The sequence below is a fragment of the Sinocyclocheilus rhinocerous genome, unplaced genomic scaffold (genome assembly GCF_001515625.1).
Source record: "Sinocyclocheilus rhinocerous isolate Xijiao unplaced genomic scaffold, SAMN03320098_v1.1 scaffold784, whole genome shotgun sequence".
Lineage (NCBI taxonomy): Eukaryota > Metazoa > Chordata > Actinopteri > Cypriniformes > Cyprinidae > Sinocyclocheilus > Sinocyclocheilus rhinocerous.
In genome coordinates, this window is record NW_015658732.1 from 14,246 (window position 1) to 30,883 (window position 16,638).

Consider the following 16,638-nt stretch of genomic DNA (forward strand, 5'->3'; position numbering starts at 1 on the left):
TTTTTTTTTTTTTAGCAAAGACTCCACAAACTTGAGGAGTTGTTCAACAAAGGTATGAGCTGTACATTCTTATACCTAGTAACATGTATATTATTTGATCCATTGTTTTCAGTCATTAAACAAAATTATTTTTATGTTAGAAAAAAGGAGTATGTCTTCTCAAACAGATGCTGAGTCACTAATTGACAAAGGTATGTATTGTCTAAAACTCTTAGATTTTCCATTGTTTAATGAAATGCTTAGATATTTACAAGAAAACATAATATATGCTTTCTTAATAAATGCTTTCTTTAATTGATAATGTTTACTTTAGGCAAAGTCAGAATGCTGCTTGAAGAGCTCTGGCATTGTGTGGAAACTTCCCAAACGCAAGAAAATTTGTTTCTCGCTGGTAATCATTCTTCCATTGATTGATCTTTTATTATGGTACGATGTATTTATTTTCAAGCGACCAAGGTTAATTATGATAGAGGCAATGCATATTTATTTTATAGGAGAAGAGGAAACACCCTTGAAAAACCAACTTCAAAGAATATCTTCTCAACCACTGCCTAACAGTCCTTTAAAAAGACAGATTTCCTATCCGTCTCCAGGAAATCCTAGTCCAGAAACTCTATTGCAATCTTTAAAACACTCAATGCCAAAAACACCTCCTGAGGTCAATAGGCCTAAATCATATCAGAAACTGAAAAAGCAGAATAATGATCAACATTTTAGTACATCAAGTAGAAAAAGGAAAGTAAGTTCAGATGTCCTTGAACATGTGAACACTTGGACTGAAGATGCTACTAAATCTTTACTAAAGGAAATGACAGTTGGAGTTGGAGATGACTTGTTACATGGAGATTACTCTGTGGATTTGCAGGACATTAAAGAGTGGTTCAAGCCTTTGCCTGCAGCTTTATCTCCTGTGCATAGCCCCTCAGCAGAGCTGGTAAGTTATAATTTCTTTCAATTACATTGTAATGCTCAAGTGATTCAATTTCAATGATAGTCCTTTTTGAGTCACTATGATGAAAGATTGATTGATTGATTTTCGGAAATGTGGACTTGAGACTTGGTGCTTCTCATTACATTTTTTGCATCCTCGTTTCCTTCCCTCGCCTCCTTTCCTCATGTGTTAGCTCCACCCCCCTTAAGATGCGAGGGACGGATACAAGGAAAGAAAATGTGGATGGAGGAATCAGAGGAAAGCTTACTTGCACATTGGAATATTTTTGATCACTCAAGCTTTAAAGGGGTCATGAACTGATAAATCAAAATTCCCTTGATATTTTGACATATAAGAGGTCATTGTACTATAAAAACATTCTGTAAGTTTCAGAACTCAAAACTTTCTCGTTAGTCTAAAAACAGCTTCTATTGAAGCCAATCTGCCAAAACGACTGGTTGTGGAATGTGCCACTTTATGTCGTAATAGTGTGGCTAAACACCGCCTCCGCAGAAGATGTCAAGTGCCAAGTTGTAGAAAAACACAGTCTTTGCATTACCTTCATTCTGATCCTAACATTAGGAAAGTTACTTTTACTTTTAATAAAGATCCGGACCACGTCAGTAAGAAATTGGTCCTTTGTTCACTTAATTTTACAGTGGATTCGTTTACAAACATGGCAAAATTTGACGCAGGAATTTGTGCCGACTATATTGGATCCGACAGTAATGTCGCACCACAAGTGTGAGTAACTGTTTTTATTATGTAGTCACTATTGCTTTGTCTGTTATTACAGATCGTTTGATATGTACTGAGTATTTATAATCACGGTAGCATCCGTCTATGAAGGATGTAGGCCAGGGCTATTCAATTAGTTTCATTTGAGGGCCGGATTATTGAATTGAAAATTTAAAGGGGGTGGGGGGCCGTCCCGATCTCTTTCTGGGGGGCCTATAAAATTAGAAATTAAATTTAAATGCATATTCAGCAGTAAAATCAACTAATATTTCCAACACCAACATCTATAAAAAACATTAGTGCTGTCAGTCGATTAAAAAAAATAACAAATTAATCACACATTTTACTGTAATTAATCATGATTAATTGCATATTAATATATTGGCATAATTTCACTTTGATCCTCCAAATTAATGTAGAAACAACATAACATGGTATATTTTAAATATGTGTTTAATGGCATCTCTTTACTAAGTAGCCTATTATTAACAAAGGCCAGTATTTTTGATACCAATACTGCTATTGATGTCTCTATTTAAATGCATTTTCACCTAAATTTTAGCCATTAATTATAGCCATTCAACATTACAGTATAATTGAACAACATTATTTTTAACATTTAGTAGACTCTGAAAAATATAACTTTTAATTTAAGTGAACTTAAAACAATCTTCACATAAACTGTAAATTGTATTATTGTTCTCGGAGAACAATACAAAATAATAAAAAAGGCATTTCATGACCTCTTTAAAGCGTCATCACTCATCAGCTGTGCTGATGAGGAAATGAGGAAGCATCAATTTAAGTATCGAGAAGCACAATTGGTTTTTGACTTCAAGTATTTAAATACAGTGAGCTATTATTGACTTTGCTTGCACCTTATTTATAGCTTATAACCAATCATTCCTTCTGAACCATTCTGTTGAAATCAGTGTAGATATGTTAAAGTAAGAGATTAAATGTGCATTGCTGGGAAAAACATGTATATGATGCCAACACCTTCAACACATTTATTTTCAGCCCTCAGAAATTGTGTTGTAGAAATTCATAATACAAGTCAATTGTAATGGACTGAAATAAATAATTTTAGCTAGCAACTGTGAAACATTGCATGTCATCCCTAATATAGTGTTATGCATGGATATTCAACAATTATGTTGTCAATGGCAATAAGTTCTTTCTTTTTAATACTGGCTTGTGAAATGTGACTATAATAATGTTCCTGTGTGGCCAGTAGTGGTAAAGAGATGCCGTATAACATTTTTAATTTGTTCTTTCAGGTCAGTGTGAGTGACGACCAACTGATGTCCAATACTAAAGAGGAATATCAATCACGTAATGAAAAACAAGAAGCACTGTCAAGCTTACATAAAGCTATTCTTCAAAACAACACACAATTAGAACCTTCAGATATTGAGGATAAGAAGTCATTGCTAAAAGAAGAGGTGGAAAAATCTTCTCTACTCTTGTCCCCAGACACTCATGTGAAATCAGTTGTATCTGCTGATAATTTAGACATTGAAAAGACATTATCTGACAGCCAGCACATGGAGGTAGAGGATGTGTTTGAAGTGATGCATGGCTGTATGGGCAGTACTCAGGATCAAACGGCAAAGTCAGGTATAGGAAATGGACACAGTGTGGAAAGTTTCTTAGAAAATGACAGCACACAAACTGTGGTAGAGATTCTGCTGATGAATCAAAATGGTGACACAACAGAGTTGAAGGATACAAAAACTACTAATCTTAAAAATCTGTTGGAAACAACAGATCCACAACAGCATGTTGAATCTGAGCTAGTGCACACCAATTCTTTTCAGTCTGCAGAATGCAAAACTTCTCAGGTACAGCCCAATGTGCCATTGGCATCTAATGTCAAGAGCATTTCAACACTTTATGTGAACTATAGTAAATCAGACAGTGTTGAGAATAAGGAATCAAAGAGTTCTGAACCATTGGAAATGAAGACTGTAGCAGATATATCAACATATGACATTCAGAGCATATTGGTTTACAAGGCTGATCAGGCTGAAGAAGATAATTCAAAGCCTACAGAATATCAAAAAAGTTTGGATGTGAGAAAAAATGGAGGTGATTGCTCTATAAGACCCTTAAAGTATCAAGAATCATCATCAGAAGATGAAGGGTTCTTTGGTTTGACGAGAAAGGTTAGGGGTGTTCACTCAAGGTCTGAGGGAAGGATCCCATCAGAAGAGTTGGAGAATGTTTCTAGGAATAAGCAGTGTTCCACTGCAAAGCAGATGTCCAAAGATGAGCCTCAGGAATTTCTTTCTGAGAACAGAGCACTTTCCACAGTGATCATGAAGTCTGAGGATAAAAAAGATTCTGAATGCACAGAAAATTATAAAATTGTTCAGAATGTGTGCAAGTTATTGAGTCACGAAATCAAGCCTAAGGATACTAAAGAAAGTGAATCCGAGAGGCCAAGAAAAACATTGGTGCAGCTGAACAATGAATCTCATCAGCAGGTAGATGGGATGTCAGCTGATACCCATAGCCCAGGTGTTGAAAATTTTGTCAGTGATGTTTACAACCACAAGGAAACATCAGGCGATTCTGCAGTGGGTAGTGTTGAGGATACCAGCACACCATGCCAAGATACTCTGGATCCAGAATATGCTACCTTTGAAAAGGGTGATATTTCACTTGTTCCAGGTCATAACACAACAACCCATATTACACCAACCTCATGTTTATCTCTTGGAAGGGTTCGAACAGAGATGGGTCCACCCCTACATCCAGTTGTTATGCCACTGACTGCTACTCCTCCAAGGTTTGGAAAACATCACACTCCTTTAAAGCCTACTTCAATATCCTCAAGATTACTAACAGATGGACCAAAGATGCTGTCTGTGCCTGTTTTTGATTCAGCTATTCCAGATGCATCAAAAATGTCTCTGTGCTTGACCACTCCATCACCATCTTGTGGAGTTCCCTCCTCACCACTGCAGTTTGGATCAGCTACTCCAAAACATGCTGTTCCGGTTCCAGGAAGGCTTCCATCATCTGCCGTATCAGCTTCCCCTCCTGCTGTTTCTCAAGAAAATTCCATGCAGATGCTAGAAACTATGTATCCTGAACTCTCTGCACGAGCCCGCACTTTAAACATACTTCATGGGAATGTTAACCTGACCCGAGCTGGAAATGAGAATGGCACCTCCCCACCGTCTGTTAACAAGATATCAGGAAATAAAACGATCAGTTCTTCATCTACTGCCTTTACCAAAACAGAGCAGAAACCAAAAGGGACAGGTGTGAACATGCTTTTGCCAAAGAGTGCTAAAAGACTCAGACTCGACAACTGTTCACCTGCTCCTCCCGGTGTTGCTTCTTCTGCAGAGCAAGTAATGGATCATCAAACTGTTATTAAAATGGAGTCCATCAAATCTAACCAAGAAATACAAAGCAATCAAGAAGAGCAGAGAATTGAGAAAGACAACAAGACAAATGACATCAATTGTCAGATCTCATAAGTGCTGGCCAAAGTTGGAATGTCCTGTTTTGATGTATTGCCTGTTGTTAAGAGCCATGTGTTTCTTGGGAGAATATCTCAGGTGCCAATTTTGATTGATGAAGAAAAGGCTGTAATTGCTGATTTCTGTTTGAATCGGGTATGTTTATGCTTTGCACAATTCAGATGCCTTTTCTAGTTAATGCAGCCTTGAGGATATTGATGCACACATTTTTCTTCTGTTTCTTTAGTCTTCAGCAGAAAAGCTCATGTCTGCCATCTTGACTAAATTAAAGACTGAGAAGAGCATTCTGAGTTGTAAAAATGTACAAGCTCTCTGTAGAGTCTACACCGGGATATGTCGCCAGATAGGGGACTATCAGAAAGCCCATGCCTTAGCATATAATATTCTCAAAGAGGGTGAGTTTACAGCAACTTCTTCCATTATATTTATACAATATGCTCATTTTAGTTCTTTACCCATTTTAAGTGTTTGTATTAGTACACTTTCAAAGACGAAACGTGTCCTTTGAGTTGTTGATTCAATCAGGATTCTTTACTCACAGATTTTCCTAATGCCTCCAAGCTAATTTTGTTCATGGTCGCAACATGGCCAAGTGTGCTCTTCCATGAGACCTCCTTGTGCAAAGCCGTTCATACAGTGGCCAAGCTTAAAGCAGAAGATGACATTTTGGAATACCTGACTAAATATCTACACTGGGATGAGGTATGCAGTCTTCATGGCCTATTATTTTGCTTGCTTTCTCTGATGGCTGGAGCTAACATCACTACCATGATTTATTCCATTACCAATAACTATTAATACAAAGCCTATAGATGCTGTAATTTCCATCCTGACCCTGTTAACTTTCCTCTGGGCATCATATGTATAAAGAGTGGCCACATAACAGTGTAATATTTTTTCTTTTACCTTTAAATTAATGCATGGAACTAATGTTTTTACATATTTGCATGATTAAGTTTAAGCATTTTATCAGTTGTCCCTTAATATTTTCTAGAGTCCACCTGATGACATTCATAAATTGATTAGCAGCACAGTGAAAGCACTTCAAGAAGACAAAGATTTGACATTCCAGAAGCATGATCGTCATGGTCATGACCTTTGCCCAGCTGCATGGGAATATATATATACCTTGGATCTCTTGTGTACACAAATGAAATGGAAATGGACACACGATTATGTTATTGGGTATATTTATCTATTGCATACAGATTGTTAAATCATTTTGCATCAAGCATACATAATATGTATTTTAAAATAATACATAATATATTTATCATGATTTTTTTTTTTTTATAGCAAAGAGCTGTGGCCCATCATGAACACTTGGGTGACACAACCAAGGTTTCAGCAATCCCCAGTCCGTGATGTTTCTGTAGCAGCTGTGTTGCGATTGATTGGTAAGTTGAGTTTGCATGAAGTGATTAATACTGTATTTAGTTTTAAAGTAATTGTAAAGTTTTATATTTGAATTTAAATATAAAAATAAAATCTATGAAGTTAAATTATTAGCAGAAGATGACATTTTGGAATACCTGACTAAATATCTACACTGGGATGAGGTATGCAGTCTTCATGGCCTATTATTTTGCTTGCTTTCTCTGATGGCTGGATTGATTGGTAAGTTGAGTTTGCATGAAGTGATTAATACTGTATTTAGTTTTAAAGTAATTGTAAAGTTTTATATTTGAATTTAAATATAAAAATAAAATCTATGAAGTTAAATTATTATAATGTTTCATACTTTTTTCTAATTAATATATTTCATTTTACTTTCCAAGTCTTTAATTTAAATGATTGGTTTGATTAATGATTAATTTTCTTTAGCTCAATGGTGCATTTCATAACAGTACTGAGTCAGAATGTCATGAAAAATAATAGTTTAAAAAAATACCACAAATAATATAAAAGAGCCTTTTAAGAGATTTGATTTTTATCTTTTGTTTGTATTTCTCCAGGACGACTTGGTCAGTTAGGAATGAGGCAGATTCTATGTAAATCAGTCCAAAATGTTGCAAAAGCTATAAACCTCTTTGGAAAACATGGGATTACTGAAGGTACTGAACATCAAATAATGTAACATAACTGTAACAGCAAATTAAAAATATTGTAATACATTATTTTGCTTTTATTTATTTGTTTGTTTGTTTGTATATAAACCTATAGCTTTAGACTTAGCAGCCCACCATGAATCACAATACAACCATTTGTTATGATTGCAGGTGTGCCTAATGAGGTGCAGTTGTCTGCTGTCTATGCCATTTATGACCTGGCACCCTGCAACCCCAAAGATGCCATGGAGGCTCTGGCATCATGGCGAAGTGAAACCACACAGCCAGTACCCTCTGCTGTGACCAGCTGTATCACTCAGATTGGCTCTATTTGTCGTCAAATGAAATCCTGAACTTTTTATTTTTTATCACTTCGTATGCTTTTTTTTATTTTTTTCCGACTGTGATCTGTGACTGACTGTGAACTGTGATTGGTTACTGAAAATCAAGGAAATCATGCCGTTATTGTACATTTATGTATATTATGTAGATTAAAGAAAATAACTTTATACCATAAAGATAATTTGTATTGAACTTAAAAATGTGTTTGTTTTTGCATTTTTGTTGTTTTGTCAGCATCAACATTCAGAACAATTTTTTTTCTATTTCTAGTCTAAAATGATGACTATCGAAAAAATTATTTTCTGCTTGGAATATTATATTCTTGATACATTATCTGCTTTTGTCCTGATCTGATTAGACACTTAGGAACTGTTGTTCGTTATGTAATGCATCCTTTTATAATTTTAGTTCTGATTATTTTCATGGCAGTTTTTGATTTAAAGACAGTAAGAGAACCTTTCATAAAATTCCAGTTTGGAAGTGTTGTGGTTAATAACAGCGTGAAGGTAAATTGTGGCTGAGAAAGCAACTTCTGATGATCATGTTTTGTTTCAGTCTTGACTTCTAAACTGTCAACTGCAATTTATTGGGAGCAATAAGCTGCGGTAAGTAATGTCAATTTGATCTAGCAATATATTTGAAATGATCTATCTTTATTAGAAATTTTCTTTGTTTAATAATCTTTAATTTTCCAGCTGCAGACCCACCAAAACCATGTTGCAGGCTGAATCACCGTTTTATGTCTATCATAATTTTTACATGCTATGTTGCTTTAATTTCATTAATGGGGTGAAGTTTTTATAACATTAAATAAAAATTATTCACTATATTGCAAAAGAAAAAAACCCCCCTAGAATTCCGCTGTAAATACTCGCATCACATTTTTTATTGGATTGGATTTATTTTATTGGATTGGATAAATGGGTGGGGAAATTGAAGGGGGTGTTACTCTTCCAGAAATAATTTAAATTCTCAGAGACATGCGCACTCTAGTCGAGATTCCCTGCACGCCATATTGGAATGCTCTGGATTCAACAGTTCGCTGCAAACCATCTCACGCAGAGGAACGCTCTTGGTTTATTTCGTGTTCCGTTTTTAAACTTCTACTCAGCCTCTCGCAAATTCACGTCAGTCTTGTGACTCTTGAGGACGCCTGTCTAACCTAACGAGAGAGTGTTTGTGAGCTTTGTAACAGTAAAGTTGGATGGATCCTCGGATGGCTTGGATTCAGCCCGAGCAAAAAAGACCTGCCAACGTTTTACGGATGCGCGTATGGGAAACCTCGCAAAGGCGAAACCACTGTTAGTCGCTGCGGGTGAATACACCTGCTTTGGCGGCCAGTTTTGTGAAGCAGTTATCGCTGCTTCCCACCAACACAGCTGGAAAACCTATTAACATTTCCTCCAATCAGCCTTATAATGATAGTGGTGCCATGCGATCTACAAACGCATTCTCTGATCCTGCACCTCCGTGTGTCACCCCTATCGGAGTCAACGGTTGTGATTCTTCACCTTTATCTTCAGGAGATTCCGAGAGTGACAGTCCGACATCAGATTCCTCGTCTGCCACTAGTGACAGTATGAGCGCACATCCAACCAAACTTCACTTTAACTTTTCTGAACATCTGCACAATTTCAATAACAGTTTACAACAACATTACCAGCGGCTACATACACAAATAATTATGGATAACCACCTTAAACACCATCCAGTAAGAAAGAGAAGTGACAATAAAGCGAGTACATATGGAATGAACTACTTTATGTCCCACTCTAATGGCAGTCATTTATGTGGGACCCCTTGGGCAACCAGAAGATACAGTCCAGGTGTCAACGGGTAAGAGCATGTTCCTTATATTGGGAGACACTTTTCACTTTTATATATTTTTTTCATTTATTTATTTAGTTTATTCATTTATTAACTGAGCAAGTCCAGAGCAATATTATGAACTGTTGAGCCAGACAAACAAATAAGCAAGTTTAAAGTCTTAACAATTCAGAACTAAATGCGTTTAGAAGCACAATTACTATTAGTTACTATCAGGAAAACTATCAACTGAGGAAAGTTGTTTATGGTATCAAGTCAAATCAAGTCAGCTTTATTTCTGTAGTGCTTGATACAATACAGATTGTGTCAGAGCAATTAATGCAGCCTAACATTGTACTTTGAATTATACTATAATTCAAAGTACAGTGTTAGGCTGTATTTGTATTGCCAATCTATTAAACCTCTGGGGCAAAGATTAAAAGCTTTGGACTCAACACACCATAACATTCTACAAAACCACCACTGGCTCTGCACCCCTTTACCTAAATTCATTACTTCAGACCAGCCCTGCTCTAGAAGCTTGCGTTCTGCAAGTGAACTGCGCTTTATTGTGCCATCCCAAAGAGGCACAAAATCACTTTCTCTGACTTTTAAATTAAATGTTCCCTCCTGGTGGAATGACCTACCCAACTCAATCCGAGCAGCTGAGTCCTTAGCCATCTTCAAGAATCGGCTAAAAACAAATCTCTTCCATCTTTATTTGACCCTCTAAATCTAGCACTCTATTCTAATTCTATTCTTTATTTAAAAAAACTTGCCCCTTTTAGACTTGCACTCTATTTATTTATTTATTTATTTACTAACTGCTTGTTTTCTAAAAAAAAATTTATTTTAAATTTTTTTAATTTTATTTATTATACAATTCTAATTCTGACTTTCTGATGACTTCTGATTAACAAAAGCAAAAACAGGCCTCTAACACTAGCTTGCTCTATTCTTTTTCTATTCTATCCGTTTTCTTTTTATTTATTATATGATAAAAAAAAAAAACCTTGCTACTTGTACTGCATTAAGCTAACTGAGACTTGTTAAAGCACTTGCTTATCATTGCTCTTTTGTTGATTTTGATTTCTTCCATTGTCCTCATTTGTAAGTCGCTTTGGATAAAACCGTCTGCTAAATGTCTAAATGTAAATGTAAACATTTCTATAATTATTATAGAAATGTGATTGTGTGTTGTGTCCAAAGCTTTTAATCTTTGCCCCAAAGGTATAATAGGTTGACACTGATGCAGGTCTGAATTAGTTCATCAATTACTACTGAGGTGTTTTGATTCCATGTTTGGAGGGTCCCAGGGTTTCAGAGCATCTGAAGACCAATCAGCTTATGTATGTTTGTATGCATGTATGTATTTATTTATTTATTTTAAACCACAGGTAAGGTTTAAAGATTAAAGGGGTCATATGATGCGATTTCATTTTTTCCTTTCTCTTTGGAGTGTTACAAGCTCTTGGTGCATAAAGCAAGTCCCTTTCTTTCACAACCTACAAAAAGTGATAAGCTTTCATTTTTGAAAATTTAAAATGTGCCTATTGTTTGTCACTTACAGGAACAGTTAATTTAAAAATGAAAATTGTGTCATTTATTTATGCGCATTCTAAGTGTGTCCCATGAGTTGTATGAGTTAGTGCACTCTAAGTGCTGGGTTGCGTCAAGAAGGGTATCCGGCATAAAACCTGTGCCAAATAGCTGTGCGGATAATTCCATTGTGGCGACCCCTAACGTTGGCAGCCGAAGGAAAGTAAGAGGGAGACATTCATGTTCATGTTTTTTTTCAGTGGTACACAAAAAGGCCACTCTTTCCAATTCTTGACATCCACCCTAGGTCTCTGTGTGAGCTGTTGGATTCCTAAACAAATTGCTCAAAGTGACGTTATCAGAGAAGAAATGAACGGTTTCATATTTTGATTAAAGATTATGAAGACTTTCATCTGATTAGACAAGTACATTGCACATGCATAAAGTCAGTTATTACAAGGGAACTGAGTAAAGCCCAATGTATACTTCTGCGTCGAACCTACGCCGTAGCCTACACTTACACGCACACCCTACGCTGTAGCCTGACGTGCACCTCTCCAAAAATCTAACAGCGCGTCAATTCTACGCGGACCGCAAGCGCTGTGATTGGTCTGCTAGAACCCCTCCCTCTGTATGTACTTGAGTTTTGTGTGTGTTTATGTGCGTGCTAAAGGGGTCATATGATGCTTTGAAAGAATGCCATCATCTCCTGTTCTGTTGTTGTCTCCTTTTTGTGGTTTTAAATAATGATTTGATATTTATTTGCTGCCGTCACGGCTATAATGCTTCTCCGATGAGCCGCTGCTTCTTCAGCTTTTGCCGTGGTACTGCGGGTTACACCAGCAACATGCCCGTGGACACTACAGACTAGCGGTTTGCATGTGTACTGCATGTCGACGCGGACAACGACGCAGAAGTATAAATGAAAACTGGGTTGCTTTCCAATTCTTGACATCCACCCTAGGTCTCTGTGTGAGCTGTTGGATTCCTAAACAAATTGCTCAAAGTGACGTTATCAGAGAAGAAATGAACGGTTTCATATTTTGATTAAAGATTATGAAGACTTTCATCTGATTAGACAAGTACATTGCACATGCATAAAGTCAGTTATTACAAGGGAACTGAGTAGTGAGGGAGGGAAGTGAGCTGTTGGACTCATGAGGGAAGTGAGCTGTTGGATTCCTAAACAAATTGCACACAAGTAACATTAACATTTACTTACATTTTATTAGTATTGTACTCTTAAAGGGTTAGTTCACCCAAAACTGAAAATTCTGTCTTTAATTACTCACCCTCATGTTGTTTCAAACCTTCAGAACACAAATTAAGATATTTTTGATGGAGTCTGTCCCTGCATAGACAGCAACGCAACTGAAATGTTCCCAAGTCCAGAAACGTAGCAAGGAGATCTGTAAAATAATCCATGTGACATCAGTGGTTCATCCGCAATTATACGAAGCTACGAGAATACTTTTTGTGCGCAAAAAAAAAAAAAAAAAAGACTTTATTCAACCATTCGTCTCCTCCGCATCACCCTGGTGCCATTTTGGAGAATATCAGCTGGACGTAAACAACGTATGCTGTTCTGTGTGAATAAAGTCGTTTTTTTTTTCTTTTTCTTTTGTGCACAAAGTATTCTCGTAGCTTCGTATAATTGCGGATGAACCACTGATGTCACATGGATTATTTTACAGATCTCCTTGCTACATTTCTGAATTTTCATTTTTGGGTGAACTAACCCTTTAACCCGCTTATACATTCAGTTTGGTGAGTAAGCAGCTTTCCCAACACCTTTCCATTGCTCCATTAATCTGGTTTTCAGAAACCTGTAAGAACGTCTACTTGCATTACATATTTCCTGTACATGTATGTAAAACTTTTGGTTACCCGATGGGACACACTTGCAACCTAAAACACTATTTACACATTTTGATTTAATACTTGGCTTTTTAAAATTAACTTCTGAAAGTGTGTTCAGAAGTCCCTTTGTAATGGAGGACACAAATGTTTATACTCCCCAGCCTCCATGAGGAGATGGTGGATTTTTATCATTTCATGTCACCACGCCCAGAAGAGGAAGAAATGAGGAGAGATGTTGTCAATCGTGTTGAGACTGTAATCAAAGATCTGTGGCCCATGGCAAAGGTGAGTCTAGCACAAAGAGATTGCATGTTGCCGTTTAACAGTGGAGGACAAAAAAAAGCTATATTCATCTAGGCCTATCACGATAACAACTTTTTGTTGTGCGATATATTGCCCCAGAAATAATTGCAATAAGCGATATTATTGTCATTTTAAAGTCCATTTTATGCCTCTGAATATATAATCATAATGTAAAAGCATAATAATGCAAGAAGGCCTACACACTTCCAAATGACAACAAATGTTTCATTTTTAAGAATATTTAGATCATGGAAATTAAATATCTAAATATTAGATACCTTAAAAAACCTGAATAAATAGTAAATAAACATTTTCTAACAAAAAGTGCAAAGTAACAAGTAGAAAAATGCAAAAAAAACTTGCATGCAGATTTCTCCATCTACAAATTTACAAGCTCATCTTAACGAGAGAACGCATTTAATCTTTGCCTTTCCAAACTAATTTTTCTTTAGATTTTCTGTCACTACATGGTAAATTGCAGTTTGACGTGTTTGTGGCTTTGATGTGAACAAGGTTAGCCAAAGATTGCAGAGTGAAGTGCATGTAATAGTCCAACGCCATGTCTTTTTAAAGTGCTATTTTCTGTTTTCAGGTTGAAATATTTGGCAGCTTCAGTACAGGACTTTATCTTCCTACCAGGTATTGCATGTGATTGTCCATATGTTGTAATTTTTTTTGTTATTGTGTGGTTTTGTTTTTAATTGCATTATGTAGTGATATTGACCTGGTGGTGTATGGAAAATGGGAACAACCTCCTCTGCAGCAGCTGGACCAGGCACTCAGGCAGAATAAAGTGGCTGAGCCGTTCTCCATTAAACTACTTGACAAGGCTACGGTTAGTCATTATTTGTTCTTCATTGAGCACCTATAGGTTGCAATCCCTCTTCATTGAAGTGCCTTTAGAAGTGTTTTTTTTTTTGTTGTTGTTTTTTTTTAAAGAAGTAATAAGGTTAAGTTCAGACTGAAATGATCAGGGGATCTATTACATAATTGTTTTGTATGCAGCAAGGAACACAGGATTGCCAGGTCTGCATAAAACCTCCAGGAGGTTCCACCTTGGTTGAAATTGTGTTTGGGGGGGGGGTTCGCTTCAACTGTGGGAACAGTATGAAAGTAGGCCAATTTCGTGGGAAATCAGCAGACTTGGCAACACTGCAAGAACAGCCAAGGTTTGGTGAACAGCTTGGTTTTATTTAAAATTTTTGGACTAGGGATAAATAATGAGTTCTGAAAGTTGAAGTATTGCAGTTTGTCATGTTCTAAAATTTGATTTACATTTACGTTTACATTTACATTTAGTCATTTAGCAGACGCTTTTATCCAAAGCGACTTACAAATGAGGACAATGGAAGCAATCAAAATCAACAAAAGAGCAATGGTATACAAGTGCTCTAACAAGTCTCAGTTAGCATAATGCAGTACACGTAGCAAGGGTTTTTTAAATAATATAATAAATAAAAAGAAAACCAATAGAATAGAAATAGAATAGATAGAGCAAGCTAGTGTTGGAGGTCTTTTTGCTTTTGTTAATTGTATAATAAATGCAAAGAAAACCGATAGAATACAAAAAAAATTGAAAGCAAGTATTAGTTTTTAACAAACTTTTATGAACTTTTAACATTTTTAACAATTTTTGATTTATCATATGAACCCCTTAAAATCTGTTATGAAGGGCAAAAAATGAACATGCAAGTGATATGGGAGATTGTAAATGACAGGCATTCAAATGACGATTCTGTACGGTGTTAAATATTAGTTACAAGATTGCATTTTGACAGAACTTCTACTTTTGCAATCAGGGCTGCTATTGAGGTGAAAGTCCAAAAGAAATTCTGAATAAATCGCACTGTTCTTTAGTGTTTCACTGGTGATTGGAGAAAAAAAAAAGCCTTCTTTCCGAGAATTAAGGAATTGGTTTAGTTATCAGAGCCTTTTCTTTACAGGTACCAATAATTAAACTGACTGACAGAGAGACAGATGTGAAGGTAGACATCAGTTTTAATGTTGAAACTGGTGTCAAAGCAGCTCGGTTTATTAAGGATCATCTTAAGGTGAGAGATTCATTTGTAATTCATACTGTAATTCATTTGAATGAGCACACTAAGCCCAGATTAAGTGCTTGATTTGGTGTGGTAGAACTGAAAACATGTAGCCACTGAATTTTGTAAACATTAAAGCTGATTTGCATTGATATTGAATGATTAATGTATCCATAACCTGACATTTTATGAGAACTTAAATATTTCTGATATACATGTACTGCAGTTCTTTTTTTTTTTAATGTAGAAATATTCCGTGTTGCCATACTTGATCTTTGTGCTGAAGCATTTTCTGCTCCAGAGAGATTTGAACGAGGTGTTTACAGGCGGTATCAGTTCCTACAGCCTCATTTTAATGGTCATCAGCTTCCTGCAGGTGAGGCATCAATAAAAGGTATTTTCATGTGCTTTTGTGCATAGTGATTTCCAGCCAGTGTTTCCCTACTGCTAATTGATATAAATTATGGTCAAAAGACCAAATGAGAACAAATGATATAACAGTACTTAGCATCTCTTGGGAATATTGAACTTCATGGTATGAACACAATTGATTGATTTGATCATGTAATTGTTAAAATAAACCATTATGTCTTTTGGTGTTTATTTCAGCTCCATCCCAGAATAGACTGCAGAGCTTCCAATATTAATTTGGGCATCCTGCTCATTGAATTCTTTGAATTGTATGGGCGCCATTTTAATTATCTGAAAACAGGCATCCGTGTGAAGGATGGAGGAGCTTATCTTGCTAAAGAGGAGATCATGAAGGTCATTGAGAATAGATATAGACCCTCAATGCTCTGTATTGAGGACCCAAACTTGCCAGGTATGGGACAAACCATCATAGACCAACCAGTTTTATCCCCTTCTATTGGTTTCAAGTTAAATTTAGGGTTTTAGCTGGTGTTCTTGAGTTTCTTGAATTTGTACTAGATGTCAATGTTTTTATTCCTTATACATAATCAAAAATGCAGATGTGTGCTTGAAATGGCACTGTGTACAGTTGTAGAATGGTAAAAAAAGAAAAATCTTTCTTTCGAAGTTTGAAAAGCTGTATTAATGGCTACATTGTTGATTTATCCTTACAAAAGTAAAAATTAAAGCATTTGAATTTTAACTGTTCTCTGTATGTTAGGAAATTATGTTGGCCAGAGCTCTTATGGTGCCATGCAGGGGAAGGAGGTATTTAACTATGCATACCTTGTCTTGAGTCATGCTGTATATCCACTATCCTGCTCCTACCCCAACAGAAATATGGAAAGGTTAGTACCATATAGTCCACAACCATTGATCATAAAAGAAAGTAGCAGCCACAAAAATTTGTGCTGGTTGAATGTTTTTCGCCAATGATGGTGCCAGTGAAGTCTTAAAGGTCCCATATTGTCAAAACTGAAATTTCCTGGCTTTTTCATGATAACTGAGGTAAACTGACGATTTATATATAATCATTTGCAATTGTATATACATTGTTGTGATTAATTGTGGCTGAAACAATAATGTAGCTGTAAAAGTTGCCTGCTGAAATTGAAATATACAGT

At 36.1% G+C, this 16,638-nt stretch overlaps 1 protein-coding gene and 1 pseudogene across 2 annotated transcripts in view; both read left to right on the top strand.

Annotated features, from left to right (window-relative positions):
• Positions 1-7,689, top strand: part of LOC107722839 (little elongation complex subunit 1-like) — a 12,872-nt pseudogene extending 5,183 nt beyond the window's left edge.
• Positions 7,690-8,570: 881 nt separating this feature from the next.
• LOC107722841 (non-canonical poly(A) RNA polymerase PAPD7-like) overlaps positions 8,571-16,638 on the top strand; it is a 12,612-nt gene continuing 4,544 nt past the window's right edge. Inside the window, exons 1-8 of one of the 2 annotated variants that reach the window (XM_016531332.1) lie at positions 8,571-9,392; positions 12,923-13,046; positions 13,657-13,703; positions 13,779-13,899; positions 15,008-15,115; positions 15,351-15,479; positions 15,713-15,926; positions 16,236-16,362. In XM_016531332.1, coding sequence (XP_016386818.1) covers positions 8,989-9,392; positions 12,923-13,046; positions 13,657-13,703; positions 13,779-13,899; positions 15,008-15,115; positions 15,351-15,479; positions 15,713-15,926; positions 16,236-16,362 — 1,274 coding nt within the window. In that variant the 5' untranslated portion in view covers positions 8,571-8,988. The remainder of the gene's footprint in view (positions 9,393-12,922; positions 13,047-13,656; positions 13,704-13,778; positions 13,900-15,007; positions 15,116-15,350; positions 15,480-15,712; positions 15,927-16,235; positions 16,363-16,638) is intronic. The other variant, XM_016531333.1, reaches the window with a different exon arrangement.